Source organism: Sminthopsis crassicaudata, chromosome 1 (genome assembly GCF_048593235.1).
Source record: "Sminthopsis crassicaudata isolate SCR6 chromosome 1, ASM4859323v1, whole genome shotgun sequence".
NCBI classification, from domain to species: Eukaryota; Metazoa; Chordata; class Mammalia; order Dasyuromorphia; family Dasyuridae; genus Sminthopsis; species Sminthopsis crassicaudata.
In genome coordinates this window covers 400,187,643-400,205,969 of record NC_133617.1, presented here as the reverse complement: position 1 = coordinate 400,205,969, position 18,327 = coordinate 400,187,643, and the positions used below count along the sequence as shown (strand labels likewise).

At 37.5% G+C, this 18,327-nt stretch overlaps 1 protein-coding gene across 1 annotated transcript in view; it reads left to right on the top strand.

Moving 5' to 3' along the window:
* The window catches only part of CACNG3 (calcium voltage-gated channel auxiliary subunit gamma 3), a 124,622-nt gene extending 110,846 nt beyond the window's left edge, over window positions 1-13,776 (top strand). Inside the window, exons 3-4 of the mRNA XM_074280023.1 lie at window positions 3,381-3,521; window positions 6,993-13,776. Coding sequence (XP_074136124.1) covers window positions 3,381-3,521; window positions 6,993-7,504 — 653 coding nt within the window. The 3' untranslated portion in view covers window positions 7,505-13,776. The remainder of the gene's footprint in view (window positions 1-3,380; window positions 3,522-6,992) is intronic.
* The last annotated feature ends 4,551 nt before the right edge of the window (window positions 13,777-18,327 follow it).

The window sequence follows — 18,327 nt, the reverse complement described above, 5'->3', positions numbered from 1 at the left end:
GGGCCCCTGAAAATTGTAGAGCCCAAGTGAAGAAACCCTAGTCCAAATGACCTCTAGTCTTCATATTCCTTCCAATCCACCATATTTCCTACTTCTAGATAACATGATTTAGTCTTAGCCTCTCAAAAGCTACAAATGAGGAAACTGGTGTATGAAGGGATTAAGTGAATTACCAAATGTTAAGAAACAAGTTACTGGCAAAACAAGAGTCAGACTCGAGGTGTCCTGACTCCTATTATTGAACACTTTCAATTATATCACCTTGCCTCCTCAATCTTGCTGGGTAGATTTTTGAGAATCACCACTAGACACAGCCAGAAGGCCCCTAGGATATTGAGCTACTGCATGGTTAATGAGACACGTATCAAGTGTTTATGACCACAGCAGGACCCTGTGCCAGACACTATTATTAAAGGGGTCCTAAAAGTAGTTAGAGGGCATGACTCCACTGCCCCCAGAAATCCCTGGATGGTAAAAGCCATAGAGCTAATGAAAGGAAGAGGAGATGAATCCATACCTCCAGTGCTGTGCTGAATTGCTCATTCTGGAGCCAATTGAGACTTTTCATCCTACTGGCTAAGCACCAAACACTCAATCCAATTCAGTTCCTGAAACAGTCTAAATAATCAGATGTGAGCTGTCTGAGAGACCAAATTGGATCCAACATTTTGGAAATCAATCATTTTTTTGGCACTCAGTCAAGGCATCCAAAAAAGATCCCCCTAATCAACAGGAAAATGGCTAATTCAAAACTCCCGGACACCTTCCCTGATTAATCCTTTCCCATTTCCATCACTCTTTCACTCCATGTCCTCTCAGTGCTTGCATAGTTATTGTGTGGGAAGGAAGAAAAGGAAGAAAAAAGGAATTATATATACCAAAGTAAAGTGAAGAACTTTCTTGAGTGAAAGACTACATCTCTAATTTTTGCTTGTGTTTTTTAAACTTATTCCATTGTGCCCAACACAGAGTTTAACATTCAGAATTAGCAACTCAAAAGGGATCTCAGAGATCATCTTGCCCAACCCAGACCTGAGAACATACCTCTGGCAACATCCCCAACAAGATCATCCAACTTCCACTAGAAGATATTTACTACTGAAGAACTCACTATCTAATCAATTTGCATGCTTAATTATTGGGCAGCTCCGATGAAAGTCCTTTCTTTAGTAATAAACCAAATTTGGCTTCTCTTTAACTCAATGCAGTTTCATTGTTAGTAATAAATAAATAATTTTAAATAGAAAAATAAGGTGGGAAAGCATAGCTTACAGAAGCAAAATTTAGTTTGAAGACAGAAAAATTAACTAGAAAGAGCTTTTCCAGGGCCCCTCCTACCAAGAAAAGCTTTGATTTCTTTTGGACAGCACAGGTTGGTCAGCATGAATCTCTGAGGTAAAACAAATATTTCTACAGATTTTTCCAAAGAGATTTATGTGTTCAAACAAAGGCAGTCTTCCCCTGGAGGGATTAGAAACACAAGAGAAGGCCCAAAGGAATAAGAACCTGAAAATATGAAAGGAGACAGAAGGATCAAGAAACCAGAGAGATTTTTCTCCTTCTTCATCTCCAAAGATACAACCAAACTAATAACTAGAACTGATTTGTATAAACTTAGAAGTTCACACTTCAGCAGGGGTTAGACTGAAGCGGTCCCTTCCAAATCTGAAATTCTATAGAATGATACTCTCTCCTTCCAATAAATTTTAACCTTGAATATGCAGATAAGTCATATATAGGTATTACTGGGGCAGCTATATAATATAGTAGATAAGAGTGTGGCTTGGAGTCAGGAAAATCTTAGTTAAATTCAATCTCAGACACTCTCTTGCTGTGTGACCCTGGACAAATCATTTAATCTCTACTTATTTCAATTTCCTCAAACATAAAATAGGAGGGAGGAGAGATTAATAATAACATCTACCTTCCGTGGCTGTGAGGATTAATGCACAAAGTTTGGCATATAGCAAAACTATATAAATGCTATCATCATCATCATTAATATTATTATTATTAAGATCAAAGGTGGAAGTTAGAAGTTGGCAGATTTTAGCTCATCTTAACAATTCAGTCTGTCCCTAAGTCAGATAGCCTGCTTTGGGAGGTGGTAAATTCTGTATTTCTGGGGGTCTTCAAGCAGAGAAGCTTGATAGCAACAGTTTCTTATCATATCACATATAAGTAATAATATTTGCAATAACACTTGAAAGGCAAGGTGTTACAGCAAGCAGAGAACTATCCTGGAAACCAGAAAGATTGGAATGTCCAAATCTCACCTCCAATGAGGAAGATGATACTAATATGTTGAATGGCTAATAAATGCAACCATTTTACAGTTTGAACTGGACTCATTCAGTATCATCATATCCTGCAAGAGGCAAGGACTAGCTAAGTGATGTAGTAACTATGGATTTAATTAGAGTCAGGAAGACCTGAGTTTGGCTCTTGCCTCAGTTACTTACTGACTGTGTGGCCATGGGTAAATCATTTAATCTCTTTGTGTCTCAGTTTCCTCATTTGTGAAGTGGAGATAGTAATAGCATCTACTTCTCAGATTTGGTATGATCCAATGAGATAATATATGAAAAGCCTTTTGCAAAATTAAAAGCACTATCTAAATGTAGTTATTATTATTATTACTAGCTGTACAACTCTAAGCAAGTCACTTAATCTCTCAACCTCTAGGTAACCCTCTAAGTCTAGGGATTGTATCCCTCCTCATTTCTGTCTCCTGACTTCCTTCAAGGCCCAGCTAAAATCCCACCTTCAGGAAGAAGCTTTTCCTGATCTCCCTTAATACTAGTTTCTTCCCTCTGTCAATAATCTCCAATTTATTCTGTATAGAACTTGAGTGTACATAAGTGTCTGCATGTTGCTTCTCCCGCTGGACCATAAGATCTTTAAGGGTAGGGATAGTTTTTGTTGTTTTTTGTATACCCAATGCTTAGCACAGAACCTGGTATATTATAGGCACTTAATAAATGCTTGTTGACTTAAGTTTACTGAAAAGATGCTACTCTGTTTTTACAAAGAAAATCCCTCATAGAGAGCTCCCTATACCCATGAAATCAAAAGACTGAGACAAATATAAAGCAAAACATATAAAAGAAAATACTTGTAACCCCTGATTTACAAGGTTGTTTCCAGGAAGGAGCTTTTTAAAATTTTAAAGCCTTATATAGAATTGTGAACTATTAAATTTTTTATCTTATGGTCTTTACATTCTTCAGAGCCTCTGTAGGTAGTAGATGCTTAATAAATGGTCTTCAGTTTACATAAATTGGGATTTCCAATAAGATTATGTGATCTTGAATCCTGAACCTTTCTAATTGCTCAATGCAACCTTAGCTGATCCTCTACTGTTTCCTCCACATACACAGGGGCTGTGAGAGCATCCAGTGTCTTTCCTATCCTCAGTGTGGGACTGCTATTCTTTGGGGGCCTCTGTGTGGCAGCAAGCGAGTTCTACAAAAGCAGGCACAATGTCATTCTCAGTGCAGGCATCTTTTTTGTATCTGCAGGTAAGTTCTAGCACTGGAGGAGCTGGGAAACCTCCTCATTTACCAGGGGGACCTCAGTCACAACCAATAAAGCCCACTCACTAAAACACAGACTCTGCTGGAAAGCAGAGCAATATGACAGATGGATTCATAAGTCCTATGCTCAAATTCCAGCTGTGATACTAATCACACAACCTTAGGAAAGTTATTTAACCTCTTTAAAACTCTGTTTCCTCTTCTATAAAATAAAGGAATTGGATAAGATAATCATTGTCCTTGTCAGCTTGAAGTCTCCATGAATCATCCTTCAAGGGTAGTGTGGGGAGCCTTTTATTTCCTAAGAAGAACCAAGTTTCATAGGGAAAAAATTGAAAGCTTCCTATGGAAAACTGCCTAATTTAGTATCATTTTCTTCTCAGAAAGACAAAACATTCAACTCATTTGTCAAATATAACATCTATACAACTTTGTGAGCAGGCACACACACACACACACACACATGCATACACACAGACTTTCAACTAAAGGATCAGTAAGAGAGAATTAAAGATCCAAAGGTAAAAAAGGATGGATAAGGAGAAAGGAAAGATAGGAAATAGAGAAAAAAGGAAAAGAAAAAGACAGAGAAGAAAAAGAGCAACAAAGGGAAAGCTGAAAAGAGAGATGCACAAAGAAGATCGAGGACGACAGAGGAAAAAGAGGGAGACAAAAGGAAAGAAGATCAATTGTTCTTGAGGTAAATATTAGTGGAAAAATCATCTCTTGCTATAAACTTGGATTATACACTTCTTAGACTGAGACTCCTTTGTCAATTAACCATTTTTCTGCACCCACTCCAATGCATAAATCTTTAGAAAATTTAACCCAAACACAATAACTTCAACTGCATATCAAGAAGAAAACCATATTCTAAGCTAAAATAGCAGCAAGGGGCACTCAGAAGGCAAGATAAAATCAAACTGTGAGTTTGCATGTGGGCTCCATAACATTATATTAAGACATGACAATATAATCACCTTACTGATGCTGAGGAGTTTTAGAGAAAAAAAGGAGTAGAATCTGAGGGTTTGGGGGTCCCTCATATTGGGTCACCATAGTCATAATACACAAAATAATGAGAAAATGAGCTACTATCATTACTCCAATGTGGCAATAAAAGAGCCAGGAGTCAAATGACCCATATTCTTGACCTTGTCTTGACTAACTGTATGATGTGATATGTCACTCACTCTTCTAGCCTCAGTTTTGTCATGAGGGGACTCAAGTATATAGTACCAAGTCACTTTCTCTCTTAAATCTCAGGTGACTTATTAGAAAAATGAGGAGGTTGGACTTCTAATGTCCCTTCCAGATGTACAATTCTGTGCTCTATGTTCCAAAGTTCCTTCTACTTCTAACAGTCTATCACTTTATACATGGCAAGGCAATCTAAGGACATACCAATTCTCCTGAGTTATATTAATATTCTCACTATTTTTATCTATTAACTCTTCTGGGGCTATAAGCGGCTGAAGGACTGTCAGTCCAAAATACAAACCTTTCATCTTTAGACTAAACAGATACATGGGGAACATTTAGCAGTATTAAGAAATAGTACACTTTGTTTGTTCTTTGGGATCATTTTAGCTTCTGCATTCGTCAAAGCCCTGGACTCCAGACTTGAAGCATTTTCCCTAGTATACCTCCTTTTGAAAAAGTTTCCCTTGCCACATGACTACAGAGTACGTTAAGACTCACATAATACCAGGGCTAGAAAGGGCCAGAGAACATAGGATTGTCAAGCCTGGAAGGGCTTTTAGAGATTATCTAACCCAAACGCTTCACTTTTCTAATGAGGAATCTGAGAAACAAAAAGAAGTGACTAGTGAAAGGTCACACAAGAAAATTGGTGGCAAAGGCTATAAAATGAGAAGGCCCTCTGTTCCTCTTACTCTAAACTAATAATGCTATAACACCAAATGCAATCATCTTTCCAAACTACGGGCAACCTGAGGGACACTCAATTTATGAACAACTGATAAAAAGCACAGGCATCAGAGTCCAAGTCTGGAGCTTCTACTAGACAATGGACAGTTGTTCTTTGTTGTTCATTTCATGATACCTGGGGATCTTTCTTACCAAGAAAGGAACTTCTTTCTCATAAGTAGATTGAAGACAGTTTCTATGTGTGTATCTGTTTCCCTCTCCCTTCTCCCCTGTCCCTCCTCTTCTTTCCTTCTCCTTCCTCACTTTCTTTCCTTCCCCCTTCCCTTCTTCCTCTCTTCTCCTCTTCCTCTCTCCCCCTCTTCCATTCTCTCTCTCTCTCTCTCTCTCTCTCTCTCTCTCTCTCTCTCTCTCTCTCTCTCTCTCTCTCTCACACACACACACACACACACACACACACACATGCACACACTACTTGCTGGAGGGGTACACCTATTGTCCCCAAGTAGGACATCAACTACACTGTCCCTAAGAAAGTGTGATATAGAGCACAAAACAAATAGAATTCAACTTTTTTACAAATTAAGTAGGGACCAGCCACAGAGCCCAATTAGTAAATATAATGTCAATTTTGTAGAGAAATGTCTTTCAAGTTCCACAGAGCTATTATATATGAATCTTTTGGAACACAGCTTGATGTGAACAAACAGGAAATGCATTGAACTCTGATTCAGGAAGACATGGCTTTAAGTTTAGGTTTAGTCACTTAAGCTCTGTGATTAAACCTGTCACTTCTCTATAGACTTCTCTTAATATATGTATAAAATACAGGCAGTAAGTCTAGCTGATCTCTAAGGTAAGATATTCTAACTTTTGTGTTCTGAATCAACATTTCCCAAAATAATTTGGACATAGAACACTTGGAAAATAATCTTCTTCCCCTGCTTAAAAAAATCCACATAAATACTGGCACAGGGAATTTGGGGTCTAAGACACCACCCAAAAAAGAGTGTGGTTAGGGAAATTTGGGAGCCAAATAAAAAAAGCTAAACTTATTTTCATGCCTAAGAAATTGTGTTTTGATAAATGCGTAATTTTATATTCAATATTTTCAATGGAGAAATATTGCTAACATCAACATTTTCTCACATTACAGGGAAATGTTTAGGATGTTATTCCAAAGTCATAATACTCTATGATCTCCATTCTTCAGATTCTACTGGCTCAGTAGAGTGAAAGTTCCTTAAGACTGGGGACTTTTTCTTCGTAATCTAAGTATAAAGCAGTGTTTTGCAAATAACAGATGTTTAATAAATTTTTGTTGAATTGAATTAACCTTCTATGCTCTATCCTCTCTTCCAACTCTAACCTTCTCTGGTTCTGTTATTTGCAGTACTTCCCATGAGACAGACTTTACAAGAATTTATAGAAACATTTATAACTTACTAATAACCCTTCATAGGTCTCTGCTTCTCTCAACACATTTACTATAAATGTTTCATAGTTAAGTTTAGCAAGGACACTTCTGTTTCCTATAAAAAGATACCTTTTTCTGTTTCCTTCTCTTAGGGTTAAGTAATATCATCGGGATTATAGTTTATATCTCAGCAAATGCTGGAGACCCTGGCCAAAGTGACTCCAAAAAAAGTTACTCCTATGGCTGGTCCTTTTATTTCGGGGCCTTATCTTTCATCATCGCAGAAATTGTTGGTGTCATCGCCGTGCACATATACATTGAGAAGCACAGGCAGATCCGTGCCAAGTCACATTCCGAGCTGCTGAAGAAATCCACCTTTGCCCGCCTCCCGCCCTACAGGTACAGGTTCCGGAGGCGATCCAGCTCCCGGTCCACAGAACCCTGTTCCCGAGACCTGTCCCCTATCAGCAAAGGCTTCCACACCATCCCTTCCACTGACATCTCCATGTTCACCCTCTCCCGGGATCCCTCCAAGGTCACAATGGGGACCCTCCTCAACTCCGATCGAGACCATACGTTTTTACAGCTCCACAACTCCATTCCCAAAGAGTTCAAGGAGTCACTGCACAATAACCCTGCCAACAGGCGCACCACACCTGTATGAGTGGACCTTGGCCCTCGGCCCTCTGCCCAGTCTTTCCCATGCCCAGTGCAGCCTTTGGGGGAAGTGTACAGAGGTGTCTGTCAGATTGCATGGCATAGTCCCCGTGATGGTATTATCAGTGAAACCCTTGTTTATAAAGAATAAAACCAAATGGGCCTCAGCCCTCCCTCCTTGCCCCCAGTCTTTCTTCCTCCACCCTCCTTTCTGAGACATTATCCCTTTCTGAGGTCCCAGCCTGAAAGCCAGCCCTACATGACCAATCAGGTCTCTCAGTGCCAGATGTTCCCTCCTCTTTCTTCATTGGCTAGAAAGATTTTGGCCTTCTCTCCTCCTCCATCAGAAAGGACTTAGAGGAGTCCCAAATGGATTGGGTGAGGGCTCCACCAATCATGTGAATAGGTGTATATCCCTATCATCCATCCACACTGAGCCTCTGCAGATCCAGGGACTCGGGAGTCCCATCCCAGGGGGAATCATTAACCTGATAGTTACATGTTACAAGAAATTGCCTAGAAATCAAGAACGTCCAAGCACCGACACGGCTAATGTCATGAGCGCTTGTGTTATTAAAAATGTTGCCTTGTTGTAACCGACTGAACTGGAGTTGTTTTGTTTCTTCCTGTCTTTACTGAACAAGTTGTTCTCTGGAGCTGGAGAACAAGGTAATCTGAAGCTGAACTCCTACCAATCACTTAATACACTCTGCTTAACCTGATTGATCTCTGGCATTCTATTCAACAATAAACCTTTCCATGTGTCAAACATTTTCTCAGCCACTGCTATGTGTAGATCTCTATCCTAGGTCCTGAAGGTAAGAAATAAAAATGAAGAGAACATAGTCCTTCCATGATGAGGCTCACAGTCCACTATCAATCAAAAAAAATCTATTTCAATGTTTACTACATGTAGAACACTGTCAGATATAGGTAGGAGAGAGGGGAGGGACATAGGAGAAGTACCAAATACACGTAAAACAATCGTTGTCCTTATGGAATGCATAGTCTAGTTGTAGCTGGGGGAATAAAACACATAAATAAACATAAGACAATTTGGAGAATTGCAGAATGAGAATGCAGAAATATGATAAACAAGTCACTATTTTAAATATCAAGGAGATACTACTATAAAAACAAATTACTATCCCCAACATACTTATTTTCTATTGGAAATAATATGAATTACTAACATTTACATAGCCCTTTAAGGTTTACAGAATATTTCATGCTTAATTTCATCTGCTCTTGAAATAATCTTAAAAGGTAAGTGTTATTAATGTATGTAGATAAAGGGACAGAATTTTAGAAAAGTTTAATGACTTGTCCAGCATTGCATAGCTAGTAAAAGTCTAGAGTGGGTTTAAAAATCAGGTCTTCTTGACCCCAAACCCGTACTCTGTCTATAATACTGTGTCTTCAATCTCTTGATTCTGAATTTAGAAGATCTGGGCTTTAGACCTGACTCTGAAGATATCTAGGATACATCATCCCTTCTGAGCTTTCATCTGAAAGGAAAGACTAAGGCTAGGATTCATTAATGTCCCTTCCATCTAACATTCTATGATTTGTGAAGTAAATAGAGTTGGTACAGAATATTTTTGTGATTACAAAGGAAGAAAAATAATTTTTTGATGGGAGAGGTGATATTCAGAAATGAATTATGGAAAACTTGGAAGAGGTGATATTTGATATGGGATTCAAAGGACAAGTATAATTTAAATAGAGATATATGGGGGAAAGAAGAAAATGATATTTCATGTATTTGCTAAGACATAGGTAAACACATGAAGGGACAGGGAAAGGGATGTCAAACAGTTCAGTTTGACAGGCATGGAGGGTTTCTGAAAGATTAGGCCAAATAGGCAGGTAAGTACCAGATTGTGGAAGATGTGGAATACCAGACAGATGAGATGAATATTAATCAGTAGGCAAAAGAATCCCTTCTTAGCAAGACAATGAACCTACCTGAAGAAAAAAAGATAGAGGCTATCACCTATATGGGCCCAATGTTTAGATCCCTGTTTCTCATCTCATCTATCTCTCTCAAGCTCTAGATTTAAGCCCAAATCTCCAGCCTACTACAATCAATGTCAACATGACCAAAATTCAGCATTATTATCTTTGTCTTTAAATCTACTTCTTTTGACCACCTATCTGTCATTTAACTTGCACTCATGTCCAAAGCTTCATTTTTATCTCTAACATTTCTCTCCTCCATATCTCAATTTAACCATTTAATTCATACCAAATATCACCAAGTCCTACTGTTGATTCTATCCCCTCCTTTCTAGTCTCACTGCCACCATCACTTTGTGCTCTTGGGTAAATCATTTAATCCTCAGTTTATTCTTTAAAGTGAAATAGTTGGAGTAAATGACTTCTGAGAGCCCTATAAGCCTATCTATTACTTGTATTATTGCAATAGTCTCCTTACCTGACTATCTGTCTCCAGATTCTCCCTCCTTCAATCCATCCATCCTTTGTAGTGCTGTCAAAGTCATCCTCTTAATAAAAAAAAATTAGTGTGTCACTCCTCAGCTCAGACATGTGCCATGCCTCCCTAATAACCACCCTTTACCTTGGTATTCATGAACCTCCACAATCTGAGACATTATATATATATATATATGCAGAGAGAGAGACAGAGAGAGACAGAGAGAGAGACAGAGAGACAGAGACAGAGAGACAGAGAGACAGACACAGACACAGACACAGACACAGACACAGAGAGAGAGACAGAGACACAGAGACAGAGACAGAGAGACAGAGAGAGAGAGAGAGAGAGAGAGAGAGAGAGAGATTTCCCTCCCCAAACCTTATAACTCTTCAAACTAATCACACATTACTCCTCTATTCTCTCTTCAAGGAGTTTGCATTCTAATGTAGGGTAAGATGCAAAATATACATATTCTATATTTCATCCAAACTAAACTATTCATTGTAGCCAGGTTATATTTTGGGAATTCTACTGTCTTCTTGCCTTTGTTTCCATGTTTCCCATTAATTTTCACTTGTTGAAATTCCATCCATTCTTCAAAAGCCAGTTCAAATGCTTCTTTAATTAGGCCCCTTCCCCCAGGGGAAATTACCTTTCTCTCTTCAATTGTCATATATTTGGTATCTCTCTTCCATTCTTCCATTTTATATTATTGTCATTCTATATTTGTCATATTCTCAGTTGGAAGGGAGATATAAGTGTTTTAACTAAATCTTACATCTCCCCTAATTTCTAGCACAGTGCTCTGGATAGAGTATACAGTTAATAAATTAATAAATAGATTTCAAGTTGAATTGGATTTCTACTCTCTCATCTCTTCACCTTTTCTCCTCCATTTATCTTGAACCTAAACTCAATCTCTCTTCCAATCTGGAAATGCCGAAACTCAGACATTTTGAAGAATTCATCACCAGGAGAAGGAAGGTGCAATATTCCTAAGTGTGTGTTCAATGGCATTTATGAAACCCTGTCACCTAACCTTCACAACAGTCTTGGAAAATTCACAAATGAGAAAGAGCAAGTCTACATTTACATTTACAATGAATTAAAATCTCAAAAAAATAACTCTCAAATCAATAGTCTGGCCATGAACCTGAAAAAGACTAACTTATCTCCAGACCAATGGGGATGAAATTAAATTCCATTATTTTACCAACAGCCAAAAATTAAATTAAACAAAAAGGGGAAATTTTTTTTAAGTTTCCATGTTTTAACAAGAATATCACAATAACGAGATACAGTATTGTAGAAAGATCTTTGGATTTAGAATCAAGAAAGCTGAATTTGAGTACCAGCTCTGACATTAACTCACTTTGGACAAGGTATTCACCCAACTCAGATCCTCTATGCTTAGGAGTAACAGTTCACTTATATGTACAATTAACAAAAGGATTTCATAGATTCATAGTCAACAAATGTATGATATCTGTCTCTAACACAAATTAAAGTGTTTCATTGGCCAAGTAACTTCCCCCTCTGTAAATCCCATTTTCTCTATTTATGAAATGTGGGAGTTAGACCAATGATCTCTAAGATTTCTTTCAATTGTACTTAAGTAAAAAGCAGAAGTTCCTACCTATTCCAGTGATTCCCCAGCACCATATGAACTTCTCCTCTATAGGAGTTGCCAGGAACTGGAACCTCAAACCATATCTCAGGATTTAACAATACCATTGGCTGAATTTTTTCTTAAGTATAGAAGAATTTCCCCTTCAATCAACAGATAGTTTGTTGGTGAAATACTATAGCTGTGGACTATCTATACAGGTACTTGTTCCTCGTCCAGGTGTAGTGCTTATAGAAAAAGGGTAAAAAGGGCCTCAGAACCATGTTCTTAGGCAAGAGTTGAAATAACCTAATATGTGACCCACTCACTCCCCTTTCAAAATTTAGCTATCAAGTTTGGTTACCAGATCACCAGAGGTTCATCTACCAAGAATCCCTTCTTCTTTTGAAAGCATACAAATGAAATACTATTCTCTGGACCCAGACCCAAATGGTCAGATTCCAAGGGAAACACAGACTCACAAATAAGCACTGCAATTGTGTCTCAGCATTAATGTCTCAGCAATAGCTTGCCTTGTGTGAGCAGAGGCAGGAGGCCAGATCAATTCACAGGCACCAGGGCATGATTGTTACTGGCTACTTACAAGCTTTCAGAGAAGAAGCATAAGCTGGTGGTAATATAATCTTATAGTTGCTTCTAATTCCCCATAGTATGCCAAGCCATTTATTTGGCTAATACTGTGTGGAAGTAAGCTAGCAGCTCAAAGGGTATGCCAATAGAGCATGAGCTCTAGCAGGTCCTACCAATTCTATTCATTTAATAGCCTTAGTGTTTACTATGTGCAAAGCAGTGCAAAAGACACTAAAGATATAAACATAAAAAAATAGTGCTAGTCCTCATTGAATTTATGTCCTAATGGAAATATACTCCGCTGAGTAAAATACAAGAGGGCGGGATCAGAATAAAGGAGAGAGCCAGAAAATTTGAGGAAGAAGAAAAGACATTTAGCAGAGGAAATAAAAATGGAGAATAAGAAAGGAAGATTTCATGGAGAAAGTGGCATCTGAGCTGAACCCTGAAGGAAAAGAGGTTTCTAAAAAATAGAAATGAGAAGAAATTGCATTTCATGCATGGAAAAATGGCATGTACAAATGTATGGTAATAGAAAAGAGCATGTTTAGCTCAGGAAAACAATAGAATAGAATATAAATGTAAAGTATAGAATAGATTAGAATAGAAAATGCATGAAGGATGGTAATCCAAAATAAGTCTAGAAATATAAAGTGAAAACAAATAGTGGGGCAACCTTAGATGTCAGGTTACAGTACAATTACCTCATAAGCAATAGGGAGCTATTGAAAGTATTTGAACAGGACAGTAAAGTCTTACCAAGCTAGAATGGCTTTGAATATGAATCTAGCCAAGGACTCTATGCCTGCCATTGGACATACAACCAAAGCTAAGTTTAGAGAGGTTCATCAACAGAATTCTCACCATCATAGGATGGATTCTCCCTTGTAGTTCCCAAAATCACATCTCTTACAACAAACCAATCATGTACAACAATAACGACATATAACAACTATACCAAATATCATACCAGGCATGATACCCAGATATCAGCAAATGAGTTAAACCATTGTAAGGGTATGGACCTCAAACCCATTGTGGGTTTGGTGGAGGAGAAGGGAGTATCTACTTACATGTAAAAGAGTTCCCCTGGCAGAATGAGTGGATTCCAGTGACCATAAAGGCAGCTCAAACAGAAGCTGTGGAGCACCTAGAACTGTCAGACGCCGAAGACATTAAAGTCATCCATATACCTGGGCCATCACCACTCATCTTGACTTTTGTCATGTCACTGGACTTTGAAGATTCTGGAAGAAAGAGTGAGACTAACAACTTTGTGCAATTCTGCCTCACTTAAATCCGATTCAAGTACAAGTCATCACTCTGTGATGTCATTGGTCCTCTTCAAAAATGAAATACGGCAAGATTGTGTTCTGAGCACTGTCATAAGCACTGGAATACAAAGAGAGGCAAAAACATAGCCCCTAACTTAAGGGGCCTACATCCTAAGAAGGAAGACAACATAGCTGAACATACAACTAAGAAAGTAATCTCAGAGAGAAGGCACTGGTATAGTGAGAGGGAGAGGGAGAGGACTGGGAAAAACCTCTTGCAGAATGCAGAATTTGACCTGGGGCATGAAGGAAGCCAGGGAAGCCAAGAAATGAAGGTGAGGAGAGAGAACATTACAGATATAAGAGACAGTGACAAAACATTGAGTCAGGAGATAGAGTGTATTACATTTAAGGAACAACAAAAAAAAAAGTAAATGTAATTGAATCATAGGTGGAGGGAAATATGTTTATTTACCTTATATCAAATGCTCAGGGTTTTACTTGAGGAAGATTTCTTCACTTATGCTTTCCACAGATAAGTTTTTAAATTAAACCTTCCATTAAGAAAAAAAAAAAAGACTTAAAACTTTCATTGGACAGACACTTCAGTGTTGTTTTGAATACCTCAAATCTCATTGAACTTTTTAGGAGGTGGGGAGAAAGATAGAGAAGGTTAAGGGAGATTTGATGGTTAGTTATTGATGTGTCCTGTCTTTTTTCCCTTGGTGCAAAAGAAGAAATTCAAAAGGTTTTTTGTTTTCCACAAAGATCCCCATTAGCTTCATGACAGCAAAAGAAGAGAGGGAGCTACCCCTGTGTAAGACTGTTGCATGTGCTGTAACTTTGTGGAGCCATGGGTGAGAGATGAGTACGAGGTAGACCACAAAATAGATAAGGAGCCCTGAAGAGAAGTTTCATAAGTGCTCACATCAGAGATACTGGTACTTCTATAATGTTATAAACTTTTCTTATACTTTCAGCCATCATGCTTAAGTGAGGGCTAGTTCTGGGGTTCAGGAGAGAAGATAAAACAACTGCCTCCTTAAAACCTTGTAAAAGCATTTATAATATAGACAAATATAAACAAGCTATTCCATGGATGCTTTACATCAAGATCTATTTGATTAAGGTTTCTAGGGATTTATAGTAGGAAGCCTATGGTTTCCTATCTGATATCAACATCCAAAGTTAGGGATCAGATATCCTTAGTTTTCCCAAATAGGGAATAAAATTATGTATTAGTTTACCTGGACAGTACTTGTCATATTGCCTTGCATAAATTAGACATTTTATAAATATTTATGGTTTTATTATTGACTAAACACTTCTCAAATCTATTTCTATATAAATCTGAACCATTTCTTAGAAGTGATAAATTTTATAACTTACTATTTTATTCATACTAAAATTGTTGCTTTCGAGTCAAGCTTTAAGGGTTGGCTCTGGCTCCAATACTCCCAGATAAGAGACCATGTCTTAGAATTTTAGTGATAGAAAGAAACTCTTGGGTTCAATTACTCCAAATCTCCTTGTGTCTTACTCTTTGAGTCTGTTGGTACCCAAGAATATAGGTCACATGCAATGTGTGGATGGCAAGCTCTGGCTAGAACTCAAGTTTTCTTCTATTCCTTCTAGGACTCTTCTCAATGTACCAACTCTTTTGTATTCATTATCCTTCCGCCTTTTATGATATTTTACACTTCCTTTATATCTTCAGCCATCATTCTTTCAGACCAAAGAGGCCTAGTCTTTTGTCTGTTTTCATATAATGGTCTCTTAATGTTCCTAGTCATTATAATTCACTCTGAACTTTAATCAGACAGCCAAACCCTCCCTGGTTTTACATAATTCTCATGCTTCATATCTCCAGCACCCCAAATTCTCTTTTGAATCTCTTGATCTTCTTCCAAGAAAATATCAGTATCCAATGGCAAACTAGATCCCATCTTTCACAAACCACTGCTAGGGAAAGATGTAGAGACATGCAAATTGGCTCACTAAAAATTCATGCTATCCAATACCTTTCCTCTTTCCTGAAGAGACTTACATGAACTGATGCTAAGTGAAATGAGCAGAACCAGGACATCATTGTACACAGCAACAACAATATTATACAATGATCAATTCTGATGGACGTAGCTCTTTCCAACAATGATATGATTAAGGCCAGTTTCAATGATCTTGTGATGAAGAGAGTCAGAGGGGACTGTGGGAGCTAAGTGTAGATCATAACATAGCATTCTCACTCTTTTTTGTTGTTGTTCACTTGAATTTTGTTTTCTTATTCATTTTCTTTCCTTTTTGATCTGATCTTTCTTGCAAAGCAAGATAATTGTACAAATATGTTTACATATATTGGAACTAACATATTTTAACATGTATAACATAGATTACTTGCCATCTAGGGGAAGGGGTTGGGAGAAGGAGGGGGAAATTTGAAACATAAGGCTATGCAAGGATCAATGTTGAAAAATTATCCATACACATGTTTTGAAAACAAAAAACTTTAATAAAAAAGACCTTTCCTCTTGCTCAGAAATCCTACTATTCATCCTATTCAATAAAAAAATTCCTTAGGAATCGAGTACTTACAGGGAAACTCTCTAAGACTGTAAGTTGAAGAAGAGTTACTCATTTGCCTTGGCATAGAAGATTTTACACTGGGAGTTCCCTATATCAACCTTACACCAGGGATATCACATTTCTAAACACATTAAAACACTGCTAGGTTCTGGGAATACAAAGACAAAAATGAAGTTCCTTTCTTCAAGGGACTTATGCTCTATTAGAGAAATAGAAAGAATTATAAGATCATAATTCTAGAGCTTAAAGAATCCTCAAATATGATATAATCTACTCCTCTCCTCATTTTACAGAAACATAAACTGAAGTCCATGTTCAAGATCATAAACATATAAACATATAAATAATGTATGATTATTGAGAAAAGAGGTATCACTAACCAGTAGTGGGATTAGGAAAGGAGATGAATTTTGAAGAAGACAAAAATCTAGAGAGGTGGAGGAGGAGAGACAATATATTCCAGGGACAGGGGAGATCCTATGCAATGGTATAGAGGGAGGAACTTTATTACTAAGTTTAAGGATGATCAAGCAAAAGAAACTAAGAAGTAGTCAGAGAAGGGGAAGAACTAAGAGAGAGTCTTCAGAAAAAAAAAAAAGAATAGTTAATTACCTCAAATACTTCCGAGTGGTCATATAGGATAAATAGTGAGAAATAGTCATTGGAGTTAACTTTCAATCCATGAACAAACCTTTGTTAAGCACCTTCCATGTGCCAGGCACTATACTAAGTACTGGACATACAAATACAAAAATAAGACCATCCTTGCCCTCAAGAATCTTACACTTTCCTGAAAGGAGGAAAAGATTACTGATAAGTAGATGCAAGCTATTATAAAATAAATGCATGTCCATTGGGGAAAGAGATGGCACTAACAACTGAAGGAATAAGAAAAGACTTCTTTTTGAAAAATATGGCATTCAAGTGAGCCTTGAAGAGACCAAAAGATTCCAGGAAGTAAAAATAAAGAAGAGGACAATTAGAGATATTTCAGAAAGCCTGTGTAATGGAATAGCATGTATGGGAAACAGAAAGCCAGCCAAGTTGGCTGGAGTATAGCATGCAAGAAAGGAAATCATTTGTAACCAGTCCAGGAAAATAGATCATAATCAGATTGTTAAGATATTTGGCCAGACAGAGATGTTTGGTTTTTTGTATTAGAGACAATAGGGAGCCACTGAAGCTTCTGGAACAGGGCAGTAATATGGACAGACTTCTGTTTCAGAATTGTTAATTTGGAAAGTCTGTGGAAAATTAATTGGATGGGGGAGAGACTGAATTTAAAATCATCAGTTAAAAAACTATTGCAATGGTGTAGTGCCCAAAGCAATAAGGGGACTGGCATGTTTATTGTGTGAGTAGAAGGGGGGGGAAAGCTGATGTGAGAGTTATTAAGTAGGTAAGATCAACAATATCTGGCAACTGATTAAATATTATGAGGTGAGGGAAAACAGAAGTCCTTGCAAATAAAAAAATTGAGAAGTTCTCCTAAATGTCAAACTGATATTATATAATGGTTGTGTCTTTTAACAGGAGAGGAAAGTTGGGAGGAGTGGAGTTTTGTTTTGTTTTGTTTTTTAATGGAGAGGAGGGGAAGAAATTCTATTTTGTATAATCACTTATAATCTTGGAAAGAGTAGTTTTAATTGAATGATGAGGTGAGGAAGACAGATTATAAGAGAATAAGAAGTTAGATTATATCTTTCCTGAGCTTCCTCATGTATACATGCCTTTACCTTGACATGATATTAAACAAGTAATTATTGTTTCCTCTAGAAACTAAAAGAAACTTCATTTCTAAAATCCATTGTTTCACCTACATTCAGTCCTTTCCTACCAACAGGAAACTTGTTCCCATAAATATTCCCTCCATTTCCACCATTTTCATGTTTTCTCTGATACGTACACTCTCTATTATTTAATGTGTGTGTATAAATGATATATATATATATACATAAGCATACATATATGCACATATATAGATAGAATATATGTATATATATGTGTATATATATATGTGTGTATATATATATGTGTGTGTGTGTGTGTGTGTGTGTGTGTGTGTGTGTGTGTGTGTGTGTGTTTGTGTATGTGTGTATTTCACTTGATCTGGGCTCCTAACTACATCTGAATTCCTCTGCTTCATTTCCCTACCAAGTGTCTCTAAAGCATGTCTCTACTCCAGAGGTATACTCCCATCATAACCTTCTGATGTCTGACTTCTGTTCCTATCACTATAGAAAATTCTCTTCATCATTTTGACTAAATCTGATGGTTTTTTCTCAGATCCTCTCCTTGCTCTCTGTAGCATTGGTAGAGTTGATACCTTACTTCTT